The sequence below is a fragment of the Rutilus rutilus genome (genome assembly GCF_951802725.1).
Source record: "Rutilus rutilus genome assembly, chromosome: 10".
Classification (NCBI taxonomy): domain Eukaryota; kingdom Metazoa; phylum Chordata; class Actinopteri; order Cypriniformes; family Leuciscidae; genus Rutilus; species Rutilus rutilus.
The window spans coordinates 9,796,346-9,822,752 of NC_140215.1; the positions used below are offsets into that span (position 1 = coordinate 9,796,346).

Below are 26,407 nucleotides of genomic sequence, written 5' to 3' on the forward strand. Positions count from 1 at the left end.
GTTGTGTCATATCAAGTTTTGGTAGCAGAACAAAGTTTAGCTCTAGAAAAGTTTTGAATTCAAAATCAGAGTTTAAATTCACTTTAACTTAGGGGATTTAATGATTCTGGTTCTATAACAGTGCCGTAAGGATTCTTTCTATTACTTAGTAAGTTTGAGAATAGACATGTTATTATACAATTCTAATATAAAATAATGTATAACAACAGCTCTAATGCTTATAATTTTATTTATTTATTTATTTATTTATTTATTTATTTATTTATTTATTTATTTGATTGATTGATTGATTGATTGATTGATTGATTGATTGATTGATTGATTGATTTATTACAGTGGTTATTTTTTTTGTCATTTTATGAAGAATGCAGACACCCCAGAGCTGTTAATGTTTAAAACTGTTAACTGTTTTAAATGCAAAGGGTGGTCACACCAAATACTGATTTGATTTAGGTTATAGAAATTAATTGATAAATAACACATATTTCTGACATTATTTTTGAAAGTATATTCTGTGTGTGTGTGTTTAAGAGAATATATATTTTTATATATAGATTTATATTGTCTTTCACGCTGTTATGAGATTTAGAGGTTGGGTTCAAAGACGTTCCTGTCTTCCCCTGCAGTCTAACAGGGGAATGCTCACCTTTCCCTGAGGTTAAGATAGGTCACAGTACAGTCATCTGTATGCAGGTGCTCTTCTGTTTGAGTTTTCCCCCTCTCTCTCTCTGTCTGGAGCTCCCGGGTACAGAGCTCATTGCAGTGCTGGTGTGGGGTGAACCGAGTCCTGCTCTGATATCTGAAGTGTCACTCAGTCAGAAGCCACACTTGGCCTCCTCTCTCTCTGCCTATGTTTTTCATTGTGTTTTTTATTTGTATTGAAGCATTCATTTAAGCTCTCTTGTGTTCTCTGATTGAGCCATTGTGCAGTTAAAGAGGCATTTTGCTCTGCCCAAGGAAAGAGAAAATGGATGTTTGAATTACTATTCAATGCTAACAACAGCTTTCACCATAGCAGAACTCTCAAAAATATTATATTATGACATAATCTCTGACTGAATTTTTTTTATATTACATTACATTACATTATATTATATTATATTATATTATATTATATTATATTATATTATATTATATTATAATATATTATAATATAAAATATTATTATATTATAATATAATATAATATAATATAATATAATATAATATAATATTATATTATATTATATTATATTATATTATATATTAATCATAGAACACATAGAAAGATATTATGGAGATTATGTAATGTTATGCCCCATTACTGCACTAAAATCATATTCAGGCACTCGGCACTGCTTTCACTTATAAAATCACCGTGTTGACCCGAAGTAACTGCGTTGAAATCCTCTCAGAGGAGATAGCTGACCGAATACACATTTTAGGACTGCGGTCTTAATCTGCTTTCTTTATCAGCAGACTATTACTGTAATATGTTCCCTTTCCTATAGCCCTGTGTTTTAGAAATCTATCCCACAATTGTGCCACTACATGTAGTGATTTAACATATCTGACCCAGATATGTAACATGAAAGGTTATTTCTGTTACTAGAAATAAGAGAGGGAAAGTCTTGCCCTCTCTTATCCCTTTGCCCTCTCTCATTTACACCACTATTCTTTTTCTATTATTTTCCCAGATAAATAAGCAGATGCTCCCTGCCCTAGATAATTCCATAAGCCTTTAATCTTAGCCATTTTTCATAAAGATTCATCGGAAACAATTGCGTAAGGGATAAAAAAAAATTAATCAGCCTGCTTTAAACACAATTACCACCCTGAGGAAGTCAGGAGGGCAGGGAGGATTGTAAGTAAAGACCACTGTCTGAAACTGTCATCCATCCTGTTTATATATATATATACTGAATCTACATTTATTGAGCCGACCAGCCTTGAACCCTGATATACCTTGTAACCCAACAAACAACTCAAAATTCAAATTCTTCTGCTTTTAACTGTTCATAAAAAGATGTTATAGTGTATTGCGAGCATCTGTCACTGCTTTTAAACCACTAGTCCAGCACAGCACGCTTTTCACTCGGCATTCAATATACTTTCAATTCTCTCTTTATTGCTTGTATATCATACCGTCACTGTGACAATTCCCCTTATAACATTTGCCAATAAAAATTGCCCTCCTGTAGACAGAAAGGGTGTCCTGCACCAATTTTTTTTATCAACCTTGGTTGGATTTGAAAAGGATTTATTTCAATGCAGCTCTTGCCTGTTATTTACTGCCTTTGTCATTGGTTTTTCAAGAGTTGTTATCGAGTTGGACTTTGTCCCTCTGTAGCCTGAGCAAAAAAAAAAAAAAAAAAATGATGCATTGAGTGCTACAAGAGGGTCCTTGGTTCAGATAAATTCCAGACAGACACGTTACCAGTAGAACACATGTTCTGTCAGTGCCGATCACATATGGGCCATCAGTAGGCTCCCATGATGCTTTGCCTGCCGTGGCCACTCATGCTTGAATGTCAACAGTGTCTCGTTAAAAGTGCATTTGCTCGCAGCCAACACGGCACGAATGCCTGCCGAACTACTCCCGCACAGGTTCGCGCCTTCCCCCTTTCTCTCCCCCCAACGCCTGCAGCATCAACTCCTCATAAATGCTTTTATGTAGTTAAATTAAAGCCGTTGTTCTTTTCAGGTCAGTAGTTAAATACATAAAAGTGCAATTAAATTCAAATAGAGTCTGTCTGTGTTTTATTTCTAGTTTGCCACCCCTGTTCCTCTAGATTTATGTGAGTGGCTCCTTTGCTCTGACCTTGGCTGAGGTGTTCATGGAAAACCCATCATTGAAGTTTCTTATTATCTTAGCTAAATAACGAGCAGTGGTTCACAACTGTGGCTTTTTACACTACCATTCGAATGTTTGGGGTTAGTAAGACTTTTTTCATATCATAGCAAGGATGCATACAATTGATTAAAAGTGACAGTACAGACAGAAATTTATAATATCCCCCCAAAAAATCTATTTCAAATAAATGCCGTGCTTTTGAACTTTCTATTTATTAATATTCCTAAAAGAATCCAAAAAAAAAATAAAAATCTGCATTTTTGATCAGATAAATAGCCATAGGACCAGATTTAGTAGCACCATATGCCAGCACAAACCCTCTTTTGCCGTTAAAAAACTACTATCAGGATTTACTAAAGACACGTAGTGAAAAATTAGCACTGAAAAAGTGTGGACATAGTTATTTTTGCGGCTGACCTTATTGCATATGCATTTGTAGGAGTTTCCCTTCAGACGCAAATTTTATGATAGTAAAATATTTAAATGAATCACGCAAGGTGATTTACTAAGGTTTGCGCTCGTCAATTTACTGGTTACGCCATTATTTACCAGCCAAAAAAATCATGTCTTAAAACAAAAAATTGCTTTTTTAGTCTTCATTCAAGCATTTGTCTTCATTCATTTTGATGATCAGCCATTATCGTCTGTATCCGATAGGATTCAGAAGGTAGAACAAATCATTATGAGCTGTAAGTGACTTTTTTTGTGAAATAACACACAGAAGATTTCCCTACTACCTGACAGACACCACCGAAGTCAATCTGTCAGGTCGTAAGAACATTTCAGGTAGTTGTCTCTGTCAGTCCTAGACTCAATAAGCCACAAAAAAGAGCACAGAATGCTATCATTTATCCAGAAGAGTGTAAGGTGTTCTCTGCCTGTTTTTCAGTCATTTCTGTGTCGGCCAGTTGCGATAAGACTCTAACGGACACATGGAAGGAGTTACTTGCGTTTTTTTCCCCCTCAAATTGGGCACAGAGGAACACTTGATCTTCAAATATCCGGTGAAAGATATGTAAGAGATGTAAGATATTCTCTGTCTATCTCTTAGGTCTTGTTTAGCACTTAGGCCGTGGTTTTAGCGCTCTCAGTCTCACAAAAGAAAAAGAAAAAAGACAGCATAAAAGTTATCACCCTCAACAGTCAAAAGAACAATAATGTTCAGTTAAACTACGATTAAAATGCAAAGTGTTTATTTTTCTCACAAAAGTCCTAGTGTGTTTGGGTTGCGGGCAATTTTTGTTCCCCTTATCGGAAAGAAAAATCACTCTGTTCCCTCTTGCTGTTTGTTCAACTTTACCCGTTGCATTTTTTAACCAGACAGCATCTCCTTGGTAACGCGTCTGGAGAGGCTGGGCTGTGTGGTGCAGAGACTCACATTGATGGATGGTGCAGAAGATCACCTATTTGTACAGTGGCGGCAGGGAAAGTTGGCACAGTCTGGCATATCATTCCTCAAAAGCCCTGCCAGGCGCGATCCCTCTGTGCCACACGCAGAGCCAGACTGCTGGCAGTGACTGGCGTAAGGCCGCGGTGATGTTGACACTCTGTGATGAATAGGCAGCCACATCTATGCCCGACTGACTTGATCATCTTATAGAGGAAGTGTGAATGAACTACTGGATTAGGACTCTGTGATTGTTAAAAGGAGATGCTTGACTCTTCAAGTTAAGCTGATGAAAGGCCCTGCGTACTATTACATCTCTGGTTCCAATATGAAGTCCTGTCTTATCCATTTAGTTAAACGAAACTGATTGTCTTCAGCCCAGAGAAATCATTATGTTCTGCAAGTTTGTGTGTTCTGCAAAATCTCACGAGTTGCCTATGAGGCAGCGCTTTTAGTCATCATAGGCACTTTCTTGAAGTTAAGAGACCTTTTTTTAATCCAGTAATCAGTAACTACTATTTTTTCATTCCTCCCGGATAACTAAGAACTTTTATATACAGGTTATTTATTCATGTGAATAATACATAAAATCAAAGTGAAAATCATGTTAACCCAATAGTAATGAATCAAGTCTTACCAACTCTTTCAGAAAGAATTACACATTTTTAGGATCCGTATACTAAAGTGAAAAGCATGATAACTCGACTGAAGTCATTTTAAGGTTTTTGTAAGGTTTTGGATAGTAATGACTCAAGTGTTGCTACATCCTTCTAAAGGAATTACTAATTATTTGAATCAGTATTCTAATGTGAAGATCATGGTAACCCACTAGTAATGACTCAAGTGTTACCAAATCCATCAGAAGGAACCTTACAAAAACCTCAAACGCTTACAATGACTTCAGTTATTACTAGTGTGTGTGCGTGCGTGTGTGTGTGTAGAGCGTTTGTCAATGACATTAATGTTTTCACTTCATCTGAGTCAAAATTGAACCTGTAGCTTTTACAGAACCAACTAATCAAACACTCATTCAAATGAAACCAGCTGTCATCGCTGCAAAGAGAAACGCTTAACTGAACCCAGCGCCAGTGCTGGCATATAGACTGGCAGTGTGTGTGTGTGTGTGTGTCTGTGTGCGCACTCTCCTACCCCTCCAGCTGTGTGTCCTTTGATACAGGTAACTTGCCTGCTAATCTGTGCCAAATGAGAAACTGAGTTTAGGGTGATAATGTGCCAGATTTATCACAAATATGTTCCTTCAGGTTTCATTTTTTATGTTGTAAGGGTTTAACAAATGTAAATATTAAATGTAAATGTCAAATGTTCATGAAAGTATTAAATATAAACATTGAATATTAATATAAATATCAAATCAGAATAATACATCTAAATCTATAACTTAATGTTTAACTGTTAAGCACATGGTTTTTGACTGACCTTCTTCTTCAGAACACGAAAGAATATATTTTGAAGGATGGTTTTGTCCAATAAAATTTTAAAATAGGGACAACTACATAAAAATCTTCATAGCCTGGTTTATAAAAATGTTATAGCCTGTGCTTTGAATGGTATCTTTAAGAATGATGAACCTTAGTAAGAAGATAGATGAACTGGTGCAACTAGCTTTAGCCGCAACATATGGTGTATCATTGACATGATGCTTGCATGTAAACACACACTAGTATCTGCTTTAGTGTTTTGTTTTATTTAGTATGGTCAGTGTGTTTAATGATGTGATAGCATAATTGGTATGTAGCCTTCAATTGTGGACTCTCTTCCCCAAGGTGTTCTTATCTGATGTACACACTAAGGTTCAGTGAACCTGGAGTGAAATCATCTGTAGAGAGAGAAATACAGCTTTCCGGCCCTCCATCAACCGGTTGGGCCGTCTGAGGACCCCTGCTGAGTTCTGCCATTGCATTTATTTGTTTTTCTGATTCTTGCCTCTAGGAGAGCTCAAGACATTTGCGTTCAGCCCTCCCAGCATGTCAGACACAGAGAACGCTAAAATTAATTTATCCATTGAGCGACAGGTTTCTCAATGCCCTGTAGAGACTGGGGAAATTCATAATAACACCTTCTCCAATCATCCATGGAGTACAGTTTAATCAAGCTTTTGTTAGGCTATTATCAGTTTCAGATGGCCCGTGGTAATATGAATACGTCTCATCTGTTCTACTGCCACACAGCTAATCTCCTGTTGCCGTGAAAGAGAAATCCATTGCAGTAAATAATGCAAATCTGTTATAAGCTCTCCAGTGTTTTTGTCCACGCAAGTGAGGATTACTCCAGACACGTTAAGATCATAATGTTCACTGTCGTCTGGTGTGCCCAAACAGAGACGTCTCACCCGTGAACGCGCGGGGAGGGGAACAACAGATTGATTCCTCTCCATCCGGTGATCCGTGTGAAACAGTATGATGCATATTAGGGCAAAGGATTGAGAAGTGCCTCCCTGCAGATGAAATATGAAATTAGAAATCTGTTAGCGCTGCTGTCCAGAATGTCAGAGCTCCAAATCCAGGATGGATCTGATTTTGATATTGTCGGGGAATGTAATCATTTCCTTCCCTCTGTTTTTGTCTGCTGGGAGTAGACATCTCTCAAAGGAGCGGAAGGAAGTGGGGGGAAATACAATGAAGAGGGGGGAAAATAAAATTAAAACCGATTAGGGTTATTAATTATAGCAGCAAGAGTCGAATTTGTCTAGCCTCATTGTTAAAAGGATAGTTAAAGGTGCATTGCGCAAGTCTCTGAGTTTTTGCAGAACTATGCCCCCTTCTGACGACACGCGAAACTGCAACCAGAGTTGTGCACGCGGTTACGTGGAGTTTGCGTTGGGGTTTGGGATGAACTAGAAGCCGGTCTCTTTGAATCCATCTTCTACTTTTGCAAAAGTCGCTTGAGATGTCTTCGCTGATGCGGATAATGGCGGCGAATACACAAACCTGCCAGACATAGCCAGGTGAGCGTGAACGCGCATGACGTCACGCCCAGTCGATTCCGTCCCGAATCCCTCTTATTTATTTTACTGTACAGGATTATAGAGGCAATCGCAGTGATCATAGAAGGGCTCATTCAGCCCATCAGGCAATTGTTTAAGCATGTATGGGTTAGAAAAACGGGTATTTTTAACATGAAATGTTGCGCAATGCACCTTTAATCTCAAAATAAAATAAAATAAAAATCTGTCGTTATTTATTCACCCAAATGTCATTCCAAACCTTTATGAGTGACAGTACTTTTTTGACTTCTTTGGATCATAAAAGGATACATTTTGAAAAATAATTTTACAATGAATGGGGACTGGAGCTTTCAATCTCCAAAAAGGATGCAAGTGCACCATAAAAATCTCATAAAATACGTCTATTTGACTTATAAGTTGTTATGTCACACAATAGCTTTGTGTGATACATAGACAGGGAAGGATTTACCTCATATTGTGACATAGGCAACATACATTTTAAGCAACAAAAGGTTTGGAATGACATTAGAGTGAGTACATAATGACAGAATTTCATTTTTGAGTGAACTGTCCCTTTAAAGCACCAGTCTTGTCTGACTGTGGATTCTAGGCTGACTAACCAGGCCAGTCAAAAACACCAGAGGGTCAAAAAGTGACATTGTGTGAAGAAATCAAATTATTTTATACATTATCTTTGTTCTTGGGAGAGCTTAACCTTGCTATATTCCATGTGAAGTAAAAGATAATGATGAGGTCACCTTCACTGGAATGAGGTGTCCGCTGACATAATTCATTACAGACTGATTGCTGTTTTATTGTTGCTGTCTGTGTTTTAACAGAAATTCTGAATGGAGGGGTGTACGTGGACCAGAACAAGTTCCTGTGTCATGCCGATACCATCCACTGGCAGGATATAGTGAAGAACGCCCGCTCCGATCACCTGGTTGTGCCGTCTAATAGCAGCAGCTCCTGTGAGTACTGACCAATTAGAGCATGAGGTGCAAAAATGATTTGTTACTAAACTACTGTTCAAAAGTTTGGGGTCAGTGTGATTTTATTTTTTATTTTTTACGTTTTTGAAAGCATACAATGTAATTAATTTATATGATGGCAAAGCAGCCATTACTCCAGTCTTCAGTGTCACATGATCCATCATAAATCATTCTAATATACTAATTTGGTGGAAGAAGCATTTCTTATTATTATCAATGTTGAAAACAGTTGTGCTGCACAATATTTGTGTGAGAGAACAATACTGATTTGGAATATAAATATTTTGTAATATCCTAAATGTATTGTCTGTCAATTGCTGAATAAAATAAGTAATTTCTTTAAAACAAATCATATTGGCCCCACACTTTTGAATGGTAGTGTACTACTGTTCTTTCTATTCATCAACGAATCCTGAAGAAAAAATGTTACACACTGTTTGGAAACCATGTTAGTATTGTTTTTCCATTTCCATTTGATGTATACTGATAGTTGTCAGGGTTATGTCTATGTCTGTGTTTTGGTTTTGTTTTCCCTGCTCCCATTTTGCCTGTGTTCCTTGGTCATTAGCTTCCTATTAATCCGGCACCTTAGTTTCCTCAGTTCTTTGGCTACGTTCAGACCGTCTATCCAAATCCTTTTTTTGTGCGTATCTGATTGAAATCCGATCATATTTAGCAAGTGTGAACGGCAAAAAAAAATCACATGAAATGCGATTTTTTTACAAATCCGTCTCGCGCTACATTCATATGTGTTTTGAAATCCTATTCAAAAAGCATTTCTGGAAATCCTTTTCAGTGTGACTGCTCTGATCGGATTTTGCGTGGTTAATGTGACTTTCTCACACCACAAAAAAAAGTAAGCGTCAGACTTTTCTATAGGAAACATGCTGAAAGTCCCTGCAGAAACAAGGTTGCGTTGTTGCAAAGTGCCAGATGAGCAGAAAATGACAATAATGGAGACGTGTTTTGTATTGCAAATCCCTCCATGTTGTGGTTGTTGTTGTTGTTGTTTTTGGCGTATACCTACCAGAGCAACGTCATTGCCATAGAAACCAATGCAGATATTCCGGAAAACAAAAGAGCAGCACTGGACACACAAATCGGATCTGAACAGTTGCGATACACAACATAGACAACCAATCATTTAGATCAGATTCCAATTGGATACACAAATGATCAGATTTTGACTGATGGTGTGAACATAGCCTTTGTTCGGTCTTGCTTGTGTTATTTTGTAGTTGCTGATCTGATTCTCCTGCGTATTCTTCCTGTTTATTAAAAGATTCTTGATTCTATTGGGATTTGTGCGTGTTAAACTACACCTGAATTTAAATTCGGTCTTTATTTACTCACTCTCGTGTCGATCCAAACCTGTATGCTATTATTTTTCTGAACACAAAAGGAAAAAGTTTGGAGAATGTTCCCACATATTTTTGTGTAGAGACACACGTTATGTCCAATCAATCAATCAATCAATCAATCAATCAATCAATCAATCTTCTTGATCTGTTTCTCTCCCCACTGCCCAGATCAAGGGTGTTGAGTTTGTAAACCATCTCTTAGTGTTTTGGGGGAGGGATTGTTCTCATTGATTTTGTTTCATTATAGTGAGGTTATTTACATTAAAACAACAGGGAATAAGCAATGCTCCTTTTACCAATTAAAATGTAATCCTGCCCTTCCAGCCAATGTTTATCAATTACTTATTTCCAATGTTTGTAACCTTCAGTTTGGGTTAGAAGCAGCAGTGTAGGCAGTAAGGAGAAGAATAAAATGATGGTCAATGTAAACATTAAAATGAACCAAATGAGACCTTGAGCGTCTCTGTCATTATTTACTCACCCTCATTTCATTTTCAAACCTGAATGTCATTCTCTTTCTAGTGGAAACAGGGAGAGATGTTTTGTTATTGTGAAATAATCTTCAGAGTGACCAGGAGCTTCCAAGCTCAAAAAAGCACCATGAAAGTGGCCCGTACGACTCGTAAGCTACATCTATACCTCACACGAATTTATCGTACATGCATTCAGAAGACTTAGATTATAATGTACAAGTTGTATAGACTACTTTTATGCTGATCTTTTGTCCTCTTTGGAGCTCTACAGTGTGAAACGCCATCTAAGGCTACGTTCACACTGCGAGCATTAGTGCTCAATTCCGATTAATTGCTCAGATATGATGTTTTTGTATAGCTGTTCACATTATCGTTTAAATTGTGGCAGATTCCAATATTAGATTCCATTGTGAAGAGTTTGTGGTCCTGAACTGACCCGCATGTGCAAAAGAACAATAAAAACAAAAGACTTGCAAGCTGTCATACGGAAGTAAACACGGAGGACATTAAAGGGGACCTATTATGCCCCTTTTCACAAGACGTAAAATAAGTCTCTGATGAAACTCACAGTAACGGTGTTCATTTCGACCCGGAGTCGGACAATAATGCCTTCAGAGTCAGATAATATATGCTGTATGGAGATGGAACAGGTATAGTTTAGTTTATTTACGGTTATAACCTATTTGTCATTGTTTGTATCCACTATTAATACAAGCACTGCTGTAGGACCCCATCCGAATGATGGCCAAAAATATACTGATGAGTTTAATAAAGTTTATTGTACATCACACAAAAGATGAAGCGTCAGTTTTACTCCAGAAAATCACCGTAAGAGCTGAGTAAACACAGTATAAGAAGTGCGTAAGTAAGTTACATAAACAAAATTGGGTAACGTTAGAGTTGAGGGAGCATTTTCTTCGAATACAAAATGAATCCACCTCGTCTTCAGCGGCTGGCTCAGATTTCGGGAGTAAATAGAGAGAGAGCTATGTGAATTAATTAATACAACACCTTCAACGCTTGGGAGACATTCTCCTCAGTGCAGAAATGTCTATGGCTGATGTGTACAGTGTTGCCAGCTATTTTCACAGGAAAGTAGCTAACGCCTTCCCTAAAAGTCGCTAAATGTCGCTAGATGACGTCATACGTCAATTCATGACGTAATGGCTTTGTACTTGCATTCTGCCTGCCTAATGTGTTTTCTCTCTAAATTAATGCTCACATACTGTATTTAATATAATATAATATAATATAATATAATATAATATAATATAATATAATATAATATAATATAATATAATATAATATAATATAATATATAGCCGAATGTCAAATAAAGCTGTTCTCATTTCCTATCTTCTTCTTTTTTTTGACAAGAACGAGTAGCTATAATATAGTGAATGACTACATTTTTTATAGGCCTATGTGGAAAATTATCTGAATTGAGAGAGTTCGGGAACCGGATGAACTAAAGCTGTGATAGTGAGTAATACAAGTATTAAGCACAAGAAAAGAAAGGAAATTAAAATGGTCAAACTAAATTCTTTAAATATAAAACAAAAGAAAAGCAGATAAGTGATAAGTCCGTGGAAAAACACTACTCGTTCACGTCTGTCAGCAGCCGTGCGCTCAACAGATGAACGTGCTGCTGCTCCTCTCAGCCATTCACTGAACAAGGTAGACGCAGCTAGAGAGAGTGACGGCGGGGAGAAAGCAAGACCTCGCGCTCGCAGGACAGTATTGGCAACAAATTGAAGGTTACTGTCTGTGTACTGTCTTTTTAATGTCTGTCCAAAATGTCGCTAGATTTGTCACTAGTCGCTTTTTTGAAAAAATGTCGCTAAAGGGGTCTCGGGTGAACTTGATCAGGGCGGTTCTATGTTAAAATGGCAGTGTCTGTCACTCGTGGGCGGGGCCTGTGGCTGTTGTGATGTCACACCAGCCCCATGGCTGAAACAGGTCGTTGGGAGACACTGCTTATGATTTATGGGGATTAAAAAAAAGGAGTGAGTGGATTTTTATCACTATAGGGTGGTTGTGTACACACACTGCCAACACACATTTATGCCCATCACCATGCAAAAGTGAATTTTGCATAATAGGTCCCCTTTAAAGTAAGCAATTACGTGTTTATTTATAATGTGGTCTGCCGCGGGTTTGTTAAAAACAAAGACGAGGATGCGAAAAAAGAGAGCAGAGTTATGCATGTCATTATATTTTGCTTGTATATAGAGCTGAACTTCTGACACATCACTGTCCTTCACTGAATACTTTTCGCAACTGTCTCGATAACTTTGGGTATGTAAAATCTCTTAAGTAACTCCCATGAGCGCTGAATTGTGACGAATGTTGCTCTAGAGTGACGTAAAAGTCACGTGAATTCCGATATGACTGTTCAGCATCTGACCTGTATTAGGACCACATGGAAGTGAGACAAATCAGAATCAAAAAGATCAGATTCCATGTGGTTTGTGCCATTCACACTGTCAAGACAAAAACATATCCGAGTCACATATGAGCAAAAATTTTTTTATTTGGGCCACATTTATCTGCAATCTGAACATAGCCTAATTTCCATTACATGATGGTGAGTAAATGAAGACAGAATTTTCATTTAGACTGAGCTATTAGAAAGTTTGCCGTGAACAACAGAGATATCAAGTACTTAGGTAGAATAAGAGGAACCGGGAGAGAGAGTGTAAAAAAGGGGCGACGTTTAAAAAGGGGAGATAGTCAAAAGTGTCTGGCCCATGTTGTTGAAGGGAGTAAGCCACTAGTGTAATTACTCTTAACTGAAGTGGAACAGGGACAGAGGACAACACTCCATCAGTCAGCCATGCTCACACTGCAATTACCTAACAGTCAATTAAGCTTGGGTGGCAGAACAGCCACTGCAGATGAGTGTAGCAAACTATACGGGCCGGGGAGGATTCAGGCACAGCTCCGGAGAGTCAGGGAGAACATTGTTCTGTCAGTCAGCGATGACTCTTCCCCACTTCATCAGAATAGGGTCAGTGCGGATGGAAAGAGTTCTATCCCAAAGCAGAATGATCCAAATTCTGGTTACTGTGATTGAACATTAGGACAATATACGTCCCCGTAATGACTGTGCGATAAAAATGCACACTTAAAAGTTTGTCAACATGAAATCAAAATTTACTAAGATCACTGAGCTTTCTGGTCTTATTATTGCACAGGTGCATAAGTGAATGTTATTTCAAATAAAACATGTTATTTTGTGTAATCTTTTATTTCGAACATTTCAGTAACTAAATGTTTTTTTCTTTCCTGGTTGCAGGTCAAAGGTGTCATAGAGCATGTAATGGACGCTGCTGGGGGCCAAAGGAGGACCAGTGCCAAAGCTGTAAGTGTCAGAAATTCACAAGTGACTTTAGAATGGTCCAAAAAAGAAAAGAAAAAAAAAATGGGTCAGTGTGAAATGATGAATGTATGCTTACATCTGAATGTTCAAAAGTTACTTTTCTCAACCTTTTGGTCACATGAAGAGAGTGTCACTTCCATTAGTGTTTTAATCATTCCTCACAGGATTTGAAGCAGTTACCAGACTAGAGCTTTAAACAACATGTTGAAATCATGTTTGACCATGTTTGAAATGATGCCACCATCCTTTTAATTATCAGAGATTTTCAGAACATTTGAACTCTGGTGCTCATGCAGATTGATAGACTTAAAGTCTCAGTATGGGTTCAAATCTGGCTTATGTTATTTTCCATTTTAAAATGGAAATGGAAATAAAAATAAATTAAACCTAAATTGCAATAAAAAACTTATAAAATGACAAAAGTACATAGCTACTGTTTTAGGTTTTATTTATTTCCAGGTTTTTTTTTAGTGCTTCCACTTGAACTTATATTTTAGTGTCAAAGCAACATTTCTCATTTCCGTTTAGTTAACAATTTTCGACTAATATTTATATGTTATTTGATTTCAGCTTTATTTGATTTAAATACATTTTTAGTTAAAGAGGTGGTATAATGCCCTTTTCACAAGATGTAAAATAAGTCTCTGATGTCCCCAGAGTGTGTGTGTGTGAAGTTTTAGCTCAAAATGCCCCACAGATATTTTTATATAATATAGTTTTATATAGCATAGTGAGCAAAAACGCACCGTTTTTGTGTGTGTCCCTTTAAATGCAAATGAGCTGCTGCTCCCGGCACAGTGGGCGGATCTTCAAGAGCTCGTGTCCTTTTACATCACACACGCATGCACTGAAAATTAAATACGCACATGACCGCATGTTAGTAGGCACCAAGTTGACTATGTTGTGGCTGATGAATATAATCTGTGGAAATTTGTTTATCTTTTCATGATTAATACATTTATTGATTGATTAACTCATATTTTTGTTAATCTAGTCACTCACAGTGATTTATGAAGAGTTTAGGCAAAAAACTAGAACAAACAGCCTTGGCTTATTGCTTTTATTTTCTAATTTGATAATGCATTGCATAGCATAAGCATACTGTAACTTATCAACAAGGATGAATAAAAATCTCTCAGAAGTAACTTTTACTCATGAATATAATATCTAGACTGTGCAGAGACAGCCGCGGAGAGAGGTGAAGTGTCGTTCCACTCTGTGAGAGTTCTCCAGCTTTCTCCACAGGCCCGATAGGACACCTCCAGCAGGCCGTGGCTCACCGCTGCCCTCCCAGTGGAGGATAATTGAAGAGATAGACGGGAAGCCTGACTCTCCCTCTCCTTTCACATGTAGCTGAGGAAACCAGCTGCACTTAAAACTGCCAGGATTAATTACTTTAGGTCCCTCTAAAATCTCACACGTAGACAGATACTCAGTCTCTCTCTCTTGCTGGCTTCCTCTCAACAAGCTTGATCACAACACCCTGTAACTCTGATTTCCCCGGACATGCTCTTATAGTGCAGTCAAATGCTAAGTCAGACTGCTCAAAAACATGTCATTTCCCCTGCCTCGAAAAGCTTGCTAATGGAGCAGTAAGGGTCTTTTTTTTTTTTTTTTAAGGACAAAACACTCAACTTTTCTGCTGAAAAAATAATCCATTTTTGAAATTTTCATATTAGAGAAAAACCTCTCATGGCATTACAGTACTCTTGTGTCATTAGCATGAGCGAGAGGACATGGGAAGTTAATAGGCAGACCCACAAGGAATCTGTGCAGATCATTTCTGCAGAAAATTCCACAGATTTCCACAGAATTTGACACATCCTGTAGTCTCCATTCATTTTTCATTCAATTCAGTGGATATTGATAATATATTTTTGTATCTGATGGCTGTTGATCCATACTAGTGATTGGCAAGGAAAACTTAAATTAAAGCAGCAGAAATTTTACCTAAACATAGGTGTCTAGTTCTTTTATTTGACCATACTTGCCACAAAATTCGACAGATTTTCACCTAAAAAAAAGAGCAGAAAGTCTGCCGACTCTGTCTGGAACTGCTAATGGTATTTCAGCACATCTGTGAGACCATGTATCTGTATTCACGACAGTATCATCACACAGATGAGCAGAGCAGAGCAATTTCATTTTACAGAATGGCAGGAAAACTACCTGGAATTTGTACTACCCTGGTGATATCACCATTTATTCACGTAATGGACAATCATTTTTATAGACTTACTTTAAAATGGTTTGGTGGGTCAAGTAGGAGAATATGAGCCTTTTTGCTTCTCAAATATACTCTAATTAATCATAATGTCCTCCCTGCTTCCTCTTTCCTCTCTCTTCTGCAGATGTACCTGTCATTTCACTCTGTCCCTCCATCTGGGTACCAACACACTCTCATTCTTCTCGCTCAGTTTTGTTTTCATTCCATCTTCAAGACCTCTGAGAGGAAATCTGTTATTTAAATGGAGAAACCATTTATTTGAACAGGCGCTTCTGTCTCTCTGTGGCTGTGTTCTAGCAAGCATACTAACAAAAATGGAACCTCATATGTAGTAACCAATTTGGAACAGCAACTCATGCAAATAGCAAAGCGCACAAAAGACTGGAATCTCAGTTGGTTTCACTGTGGTTGATAATGTAAACACATTCAGCGTACAGAAATATTGGATAGAATGCTCAATTTTTAATTACATACAATTATAGAATCAATACTCATCAACAAAATGTTATTTTTTGAAAGAATTGTACACTGCCGTTCAAAGGTTTTGGGGTCAGTATTTTATTTTATTTTTAATTCATACAGTCAGGATGTAAAATCAATCAAAAGTGATTTTTACATTGAAGAAAAAAGTTTAGAAGCCCAACTGTTTTCAACATTGATTAAATAATAATAAATATTTTTTGATTACCGAATCAGCATATTAGAAAGATTTCAGAAGGATCATTTTGAAGACTGGAGAAATGACTGCTGAAAATTCAGCTTTGCCATCACAGGAATATATATATTTAAATTAAAATAGAAAACAGTCATTTTAAATTACAATAATGCTGTATTTTGATTAAATAAATGCAGCCTTGATGACCATATGGGACTTTAAAAAAAAAAATATATATATATACATTTTAATGGCAGTGTACATTTATAAACAATATCTTGGATGGATTCTTTCATTGAGCTCCTCAGAATTGTTGTATCATTATGGGATTGCCTTCTCCATGAAAGATTTTGTGATGTGATGTTTCATTAGATTTTGGGACTATAATCATGCTGCTTACCTTTTTTTATGGGACAGCAACAGTTCACCAAAACAAATGAAAATTCTGACATTATTTGCTCATCCTCATCTCATTCCACACTCATCTGAACTGTTTTTGTATGGAAAAATCTGTATAACGATGCTCCAAAAATGTCTGTTCCATAGCACACATTACAGCATACGGATTTGGAACAATAATAACAGAATTTTCATTTTTGGTTGAACTGAAAATGTTGCAGACATAAGCAGCTCACTAGGTTTTGGAACATAGCCTGTTCTCTCTCCCTCTTTCTCTCTAGTATATTCTGATCTCATTTAGATAGTCATAGGCAAACCTTTGCTTCTGCAAACTGCCTCCACAAAGACATTACATGTCACCGCACTGCACCAGATAAGTCCCGTCTGTTCTCTCTCCTCTTCCCTCATCTCGTCGTCCTCACCTTCCTTCTCTCATCACAGCGGTTAAATCCGCAGCTCGCCTCGCCACCAGCCGCCTAGCTTGAGTAGTCTTAATTGTCGAAACGATAAGGACGAAGTAATTGGAGAACTGCGCGACTGTGAAATGGATTCGAGTTCCATCTCACGCTAATGAAGCTATTTACTAAGTTGAGAGCATTAAACATTCTTGTTGGATTTTCGCTGTAGCTTCCTGTCATTTCTGCAAACTTAAATCTGTATTTCTCCTCAACCCAGTGGATACTGAGTAAATATTTCAATCTAGTGTGTTCAAATAATGATTTTTTTTTCGTTCTTTTTTTCGCATAATTAGATTTGGAATCAATTTGTGCATAGCTAAACGGGGATTACATCTAAACAAGAGCGGCGCTTCTTGACCTAAAATGTGTCTGCGCCGTAAAACACGGCAGTTGAGCCGCTAATGAAACTCTCAGAGGCTAAATATTCTGTGCTTCATAGTCTTCTGTGTACTTTAGGAGATTGATGGTGTATAATTGCCAGAGCTGGGTGTATTTTAAAAAGCGTGTTTTATGGCAAATGAATCAACATATCATCGAGTTTCTGAGTGGGCCTTTAGTTCAGTAAAATGTCTTTTGTTTTGAAAAATAGGCCATTTGGTGTCTATGCGGTTATGGCTTACACTGCCATAATGGAATTGTAAAAGTGGTATTTCAGAGGAAGGACAATTCACATAAATTGAATCTATTCACAAATGCCTCTCAAAGTGTATCGATTATGTACCTTTTCATATATATACAATCCTTGGATGCATTGTGCAGATCTTATAGCAATGCTGTAATGACTAGAGACGCTTGTGAATGTAAATAGGTAGATGGCCATTTCTATCAACATTTTAGTTTAAAAGTTATATAAATGTTCAAGGGAAAGTGTGTATAGGTGCTGAGATAATCATAATTTCCAATGTCCTATTAGATTTTTTTACAGGTCTCTTGAAGTGTTCATATCAAACATTTTTCTATTATTATTATTTCCCCTGGTGCCAAGATATTAAGGTTTTTTGTTTTTGTTTTGTTTTCCCCCTAAACAAATTGTGTAAAAAAAAAAAGGCCATTTTCCTCCCTCTATCCTTAAAAATAAATATGTTTTTATTGGTTCACTCATATAATGGGAAGCAGGTTTGTTGTCATGTTTAATATAGTATTAACTGCATTATTCTTTAAAAACAACTTTTTGGTTGCATCACATTGTGACACATAAAACAATTCACATTTATCTGTGTGGCCTAATTAATTAAGGTTAGACAGAAATGATCATCCTTGTATGTAAGCTTGTTTCCGCCACAGAATGAAAAATAAAAAAAGGTAATTGGGACTTTTTTTCTCGCAATTGTTAAAGTGACTTTCGCAATCGAGTCATAAAGTCAGAATTGTGTGATATAAACTCGCAGTTGTGAGAAAAAAAAAAATTTGATAAAAAAAAGATTTGAAAAAACAAATCATTGTCAAATAAGAATTTATTCATCTATCTCAGGTCAGAAGTTTTTTTATGTTTTTTTTTTTTTTATGTTTTTTTTGTTTCAATAAGTTCTCTTTAGGATGAGATCATTAAAACTGCATGTATAGAAGTTATACTAAAAAATTAAGCAATATTTGATGTAGTTTTAGATTAAGTATAGCATGTCACCCAGCAGGACACTGCTGTTACAGCTTGAAATTCTATGTCAACGTACCAAGATCCATGTACATCTGAATCCTGCCATGCTTAGAGAGCCTAATGAACTCTTGATAAAGAATTAACACGCATTTGTAAGAGGCTGTGTAGCGTGCAGTCAGCCCGAACAAGCATGCATATACAAATGCTGCTGTGGAAATCCAATTACACCGTTTTACAAGCACCTTGCTAGTAACACTCACACTCACATTTGTGTGGCGGCTAGTAGGTAAATTAAAATGACAGTCTTTGTAGGATTTGAGTCTTTGTGATTTTGGACATTGTCGCATTCCAGAAGCATAATCCACTGGCCATTAGTAAACTGTATTCTACTATAGCTAGCTCTCTCTTTCAGGTCAACATTTGTGATGGCAGAGCAACTGTTTTAGGAGAATCTTACTCAGGAATTTAGTTAAATTCGACACATTTACAGCTAGGTAAACTTCCATTAATTTTTTTTTTTTTTTTTTTTCTGAATACTTATAATCAATCGAAATGAATACTTTTATTTAGCAAGGATGCATTAAATTGATCAAAAGTAACAGTGAAGACATTTATAATGTGACTAAAGATTTCTATTTTAAATAAATGCTGTTCTTTTGAACATTCTGAACTTTTTTGAAAAGGTATCACAAAAACAAAACAATTAAAGTAACACTAAGTAACTTTTCAACCTTCATAATATATTTCCAAAACGCTTGTGATGGTACATCGACTTAAAATAGGTTGAATGACGCGTCTGCCATAGCCTGACGGGGTTTGTATAGTTTTTAATCGTACTTTTAAACTTCGGGGTTCGGGTAGTAACACCCGCGCACAAAAAGAACTACAAAATTCGACTGCTTTACGGCATAGGCTACCTCACTTCCCCCAACACGTCCTCGCATGCTGTTGGACTAGCTTTTTACTCGTTGGTGTGAGCTAAAAAGCACCTGGCGTTCTTGTTGATGGATTAGTAGACATCTTCGGAGGCTAGCTGTGCTTGTTCGATGTCCGACGATTTGTAACGCGTTGTGTTTATTCCCCAATCGAACTCGTGTAACTGTCTGTCACACGTTTTACCGTCCACAGCATTACTTGATAGACAAAAATAGGACAAGAATGAGCATCAAACAGAAACAATCCGCTTACGGTGTGTTCGAGGCGCACATACAATACAGACTGCCGACAGTTAAACAGGGCGCGCGCAGCTCTTAAAGGGGACACACCTTATTGCCACTCGTTACAGCTTCTATCCGACTGAACAGGGACCGGTATAGAGATCGCTAAGACATGTGACCAAATGGGCGGCAACCTCTTCAGAACGCAAAGAATTATGGGTATGTTTGGCCAGGCTGGCATAGCAGGCAAGTGTTCTGGCATGAAAATAATGAAAAATTAGCGTGAAAAACTGAATATAATCCTACAAAATGCAGGCATCTTGAACACTGCGTTCTTCCCTCCATGCAATGAAGTTTGGCGCCTTATGTTTGTGCCGCGGATTCCCAAAATGCTTTGCGTTCACCACTGGGAATACGTCATGATGACGTCACATTAGCAATCCTTATACAGGGGCATCAGGCTCAGGATCAGTGAGTGAAGAGACTGCTGCGTGAGTGGTATTTACGACAGTAACGTTAAATACAAGTAGTCCACAGCGACTCTAGGGGTCGTTGTTTGACCAAAACGGAAATCCTACATAATGGGGCTTTAAGCAGTACAACTGTTTTCAACATTGATAATAGGAAGAAATGTTTCCAAATCAGCATATTAGAAGGATTTCTGAAGGAACATGTGACACTGAACTGAAGCTGAAGCTGGACTGTGACGCTATTTTTTCTGGAAACAAACTTTGTTGCATTTTCCTGTTATCACTGTAAATAAATGTGACTTGACTTGACTGAAGACTGGAGTAATGATGCTGACAATTCAGCTTTGCCTTCACATGAATAAATTACATTTTTAAATATACAAATCAGTTATTTTAAATTGTAATAATATTTTCAGAATGTAACTTAAAAAAATAAAAAACAAAATGTACCAAGCCCAATTTTTTTAATTATAGAGTACCTAAATAATATTTTATCCATTTTGATAATAACTCTATCACACCCATGAGTAAAGTTTGTTACTATCCTAACAACGTAAGAAGAGTTGCATTAGCCAAGCATCCGCATCTTCGTTTAAAGCGCATAAAGTTGGCCTTATTTCAGAAAGCTCCCTAAGCTCATTCAGCAGCTACACCGGAGATGTATTTGGCATGCCATATGGTAGGAATTACTGTGAATGTCTAAATTTATTACTGTGAGTATCGCCAGGAGTAGGAAAGCAGCACTGCTTCATGTTCACCATCATTAAAGTTAAGAGTTTACTCGGTTTACTCCTACTTAATACCACTCCTACTGTCATCTAGACAGCTGTGTTGTATGATGAGGCATTATGGTTAAAGTGTTTGTTAACACAGATGCTAATTGTCATTAGAAAATACTTTTTTTTTTTTTTTTACGAACAGTTTCTGAACTTGTCTCCCTGTTACCTTCTCAGTGACCAAGACGGTGTGTGCCGAGCAGTGTGATGGTCGCTGTTTCGGGCCGTATGTCAGTGACTGCTGCCATCGCGAGTGTGCTGGAGGCTGTTCAGGACCGAAGGACACAGACTGCTTTGTATGTCTTCAGTATTTTTGTAACACACACATACACCCAAGCATATTAGTGATTGCAGAATATAGTCGATTAGCTCTGCCACTAGTTGATGTTTTGGTCCTGTGTCGACTAGTCACAGATCACACGACTACAGTTTGTTCTATATGGTGACAGCAGGATGGAAAGTCCTCTGTCCACAAACTTCTGTATTTGTTCTGTGTTTCCATGTCATAGTCAATATATAAAGTGGGGCTTCAAAGTCCACTAGCAAATTTGAGCTTTTGCATTCTTCTATTTTTATAGGGTTTTTATCAACACAAATTATATGATCAGCAAACACAATTTTTCTTTTTGTTTTTGCTTTAATAACAGCAGTACTCAAGCTGCATGAACTTCACAAGTTTGTATAAAACCTGATTATCATATTTTCCAGCAAGATTTGAGAATGATCCAAAGACCTTATTGAGCTTCAAAGGAAGCAAGAACATTTCAACTTTTTTAAGGTCCTTCACACCAAGAGTAATAAGTAAGATAACTATAAAGATAGCTATAACAATAAATATATAAATATATATGTATATATCCACACCAATGCACAGTGACATTTTGTTTATTATGAGCACACATTGCAATTATGTCGCGCGCCACTTTAAATGCCACGTTCTTTAAAGCAGGATGGATTCTGATTGGCTGTCAGTGTTTTTATCCTTTATCAGCTGGACAAAAATTGTCCTGAAAGTGATTTCAGTGATGTCGTTCTTCTGTTGTTGTTATAATTAGTTGTGGTGTGGACTTCCCTATTCTCGTAGAATTAGAATGATTTTTAAAACGTTATAGTTATTGTTATAGTTGCCGTCATGCGAACGGGATTTTAAACATGGTCAAAATATCACAAATTTATAGTGGTCTGGAAATGTTGATGTGCAATGTTAATTCTAAAATAGTTTTTATAGGTTTAAAATTTGATTTTGAATCTCAGATTTGAATGTGTAATCAGAATTTTAAACCTCACTGTGTTTGAAATTATGCAAATGTGGGCATTGTGCTTTTAAGCATTGACTTTTCTGGGTCGAATAGAATCCCTAACCTCACATTTTATCCTCTTAGATGTCTCAGCATTTAAAAACTTTTTTCCCCCAAACACACACACACACACACAGTCTGTCAGTCATCTATGGCCTTATCAGCATCCCATAAACCTGCAATTGTATAAGTGTTACGGTAACAGCACCAGACCCATTCTGGCTCCCTCACCTTATCTGTGAGTTTTTGTTCAGCTGTGATATTCACGTCTGCAATTCACTTCTGCGAAAGAGATCTATGTTGCCTACAGATGAGTCGCTTTTGACCAGAAATCTCCCTATAGGAGATGTTCTTTGCACTGGAGATACCATTAAAATCTCATTTCCTCCCACAATGCTTTGCTGTGAATGAGAGTGGGGCCACACCTCTGTAGCTCTTTTGTTGCGTGTTGCCTGGGCAGATCCCGAACGTCTCTGACTGTTCCTCGCCTCTCCGGCCCTCAGAGAAAGCGATTTATCGCACCTCTCTGTTTTTTTTAATTAGTTATCCTCAGCTGTAGTCATTGATATTGTACTTCTCAATTGTTCCCTTTTAATTGAAAAAGCACTTTCGCGGCATGCATTGGGATTTGGATCAATGCCTTCAATTTTTTTTAATCTCAGCACCTCTAAGACAGGAAACATATGTTCTCACATGTTTCTAAAGTCAAAGTATAGAGCTTTTTCCATTCCTTTAGCCGGTTTGAATCATTATTTATTAGTAGCATTGCTGCGCTATATTGCTTTTATGTAGTATTGGTGTTGGTTGACATACTTTTTTGTGTGTTGAAGCTGATTTTGTGTTCCTACACATTCTTCTATTGCATAAGTTACAAAAATGAGGCTGTAAGAGTAGCAACACAAGATTTTGTCAGCTGTTTTATTAAATAAATGTGTATTGCTGTCAATAACCTTGTTTCCTTGTGTCCAGGCCTGCACTAATTTCAACGACAGCGGTGCATGCGTGACGCAATGCCCACAACCCTTCGTCTACAACCCAACCACTTTCCAGCTGGAGCACAACCCGCGGGCCAAATACACATATGGAGCTTTTTGCGTCAAAAAGTGCCCACGTAAGACGGAGAGAATGAATACAAACCTGTGTATGCTTACGCACACGATTCTAGCTGGATCTTTCACTCACATAAATGGATATCAGATGCCATGTCTAGGCGCGTTCAGAAGCAGGCATGTAAGCATGTTTCAGATTGAATGCAAATGAGGCGAATCGGCTGCACCTGAGTCCTCACGCTCCTCTGAGCCCCTGTTGAGGTGCGGCCCACACGTAGAGCCCCAGGAGTGAGCCTGTCTGATAAATCTCACTCAGCTTCTTGGCCTCTGTTGACTTGAAGGAGGAAAGAAAGAAAGAAAGAAAGAAAGAAAGAAAGAAAGAAAGAAAGAAAGAAAGAAAGAAAGAAAGAAAGAAAGAAAGAAAGAAAGAAAGAAAGACCAGGGATCTGTGGCAGTACTGCAGGGGGTCCACCAACTATTGTTTGATCTCAAAATAATTATTGTTAAAATGTTAAAGAAATTTAAATATGCGTTCAAAACGACATTAAGCTAACCCTCAGGTTCTGTTGAGAATTAGTTTATTTTTATTTTTGATCAATACATTTTTTTTTTTGCATTAATTTAATACGTTACTCTAACCTTATCAAATTCTAATAGACAGATATTATTAAAAAATAATATCCACAAAACAGTAATGCACCTCAATGTGGGTCCCCAAACAGAAGATAAACTTAATTTCAACCACTGCTAAATGTTTTATTGTCCATCCCACATTTAAATGTATTAAGGCAAAATTAAAATGTTTTAATGGCTTTGCATTGTCAGCACCATAACAAAGTACATGTACTATACGCATGCAAACAATGCAACATATAAAACAGAGCTGAGTGTGAATAGACCTGATAGAGTAATTACGGAGATAGGAATCTCGTGTGTTTCTCATTGAAACGATGAAAATTTTGAATGAACTGGCCTGACTACTTTGAAGAGGAGAGAACGGCGAAATAGAAAGTAACATCAAAATTATGAAAGAGAGTTTTGATAACAGTGGTTATAGGTGAGCACGAGTGCCATCATTCCCCCTTGCTGGGCTGCCACTGCTGCAGAATGAAGGGTTTGCACACTGACAGGCGCCCACTCCAGTGCTCAGTCCACGATGAATGTTATTGTGCAGTACTCAGAGACCTGTTCCATTACCCAAACTGCCCTCTGCAGTTTGGACAAGGCCTCTTCATTCAATGGTACATCTCTGAAATCCTCAGTTTGGTTGGGTTTCACAAGGCTGTCAAGTGAGGGTTGTGGGTTTTTTTACCCAGGCTTATTCGTTCTTCTGGTGTCACGTTAAATCTAATGCCACAGTAAGACTCTGAGATTCACATTTAATGTAAGAGGTGAAGAGAGACGTCTGCACTTGAGAGCTCCATCTTCTTTTATCTGGCCCTTCGTGAGCCCTTTCTCCTCTCTGGTGATGGATGCCACGCTGCACAGTCGCCGCCGGAAATGGGCTCTTTCCACGCGCGCACGCCACAGTCAGGGTCCCCAGTGCGTTTGTGCGGATGTGTTAATGGTTTTTGTCTGAGAATGGATGTTTCTTCTCTACCATTACAAAATGTCAATGGCCTTTTTCACAGAGATTGCTTAGAGTTTGTTCAGGGGCACGCTGCAGTCTGACCGTTTGTTCTGCTTTTGTGTGTGGGGTGATAGATAACTTCGTGGTGGACCACAGCTCCTGTGTCAGAGCCTGTCCCAGCAATAAGATGGAGGTGGAGGAGAACAGGATCAAGATGTGCATCCCCTGCACTGATATCTGCCCTAAAGGTGATCACACACTTCATCAAAACCCACACAAACTGTGATAGCAAAGCAAAAACATATTTTTGGTGGAAATGCTATTTCTTTAATTTTATGACAGTATTATTTTAATATTACTTACATGCTATTTATTAGCTTTTATATTTTTATTTTAGTTTAAGTTTTAGTTATTTTGGTATGTGTTTTGGGCATTTTTATTTATTTTTTATTTCAGTTTTAGTTTTAATCATTTTAGTACTTTAGCTTAAAATTATCATTTTTCACCATTTCAGATGTTTAAGTTTAATAATATTTATATTGCATTTAAAAAAATTTATATTTTATTTATTTAAAAATATTTTTTAATAGTTTTGGATAACACTGATTTTTATCAATTATAAATGTACAATAATTATAGATTGTAATATAGTAATATATATTGTAATATATATTGAAATACTGTGTTTATATATATATATATAATTATGTCAAATAAAAATTTATATAATTATATAGATTTTTTTCTCTCTGAAAAGAAACAATCAAATGTAAAATACAATTACTGGTAAAACAATGCTTAAGACTACATGGAACTACTGCTGCTAGATTTATGTATTTATTTATTTATTTATTTGCATCAACTTGTGAAGTTCATTGGTTACTGTAGTTATTGTTATCAGGATAGTTCAGCCTTTCCAGTAAACAACCTACTTTGCCCATTGTGCAGCGGTGTATTGTGACAAAACACTGCATCACAGTACATGTATTGTGCACCGTGAACTTTACAGCAGTAACAGTGATGTGTGAAGTATGGTCTTTTGGTGGGAACCTTGCTAACCAATTTCTGAAGGGGTCAGGTGACCTGACATTAACCATTCATTAATTATTCTTTCTTTCAAAGTTATCAAACATCACCTGAAAGTTCTATCCATGATTTTTACACAGTTGTCTGGTTTATGTTATAGCATGTGATGGGATTGGCACTGCCAGCCTTCAGACGGCTCAAACCGTCGACTCCAGCAACATTGACAGATTCATCAACTGCACCAAGATCAACGGAAATCTGGTGTTCCTCATCACAGGCATTAAAGGGTGAGAGTGGCTCCTTTTTCCTCTCCTCAAGGCCTCTTTCGGTTCACTT

General features: G+C 37.3%; 1 protein-coding gene across 2 annotated transcripts in view; it reads left to right on the top strand.

Annotated features, from left to right (window-relative positions):
• Positions 1 to 26,407, top strand: part of erbb4b (erb-b2 receptor tyrosine kinase 4b) — a 290,413-nt gene that overhangs the window by 189,998 nt on the left and 74,008 nt on the right. For both annotated transcript variants that reach the window (XM_084420233.1, XM_084420234.1), the window contains exons 4-9: positions 8,024 to 8,155; positions 13,309 to 13,374; positions 21,306 to 21,424; positions 23,396 to 23,537; positions 25,180 to 25,293; positions 26,232 to 26,358. In XM_084420233.1, the coding sequence (XP_084276359.1) occupies positions 8,024 to 8,155; positions 13,309 to 13,374; positions 21,306 to 21,424; positions 23,396 to 23,537; positions 25,180 to 25,293; positions 26,232 to 26,358 (700 nt within the window). The remainder of the gene's footprint in view (positions 1 to 8,023; positions 8,156 to 13,308; positions 13,375 to 21,305; positions 21,425 to 23,395; positions 23,538 to 25,179; positions 25,294 to 26,231; positions 26,359 to 26,407) is intronic.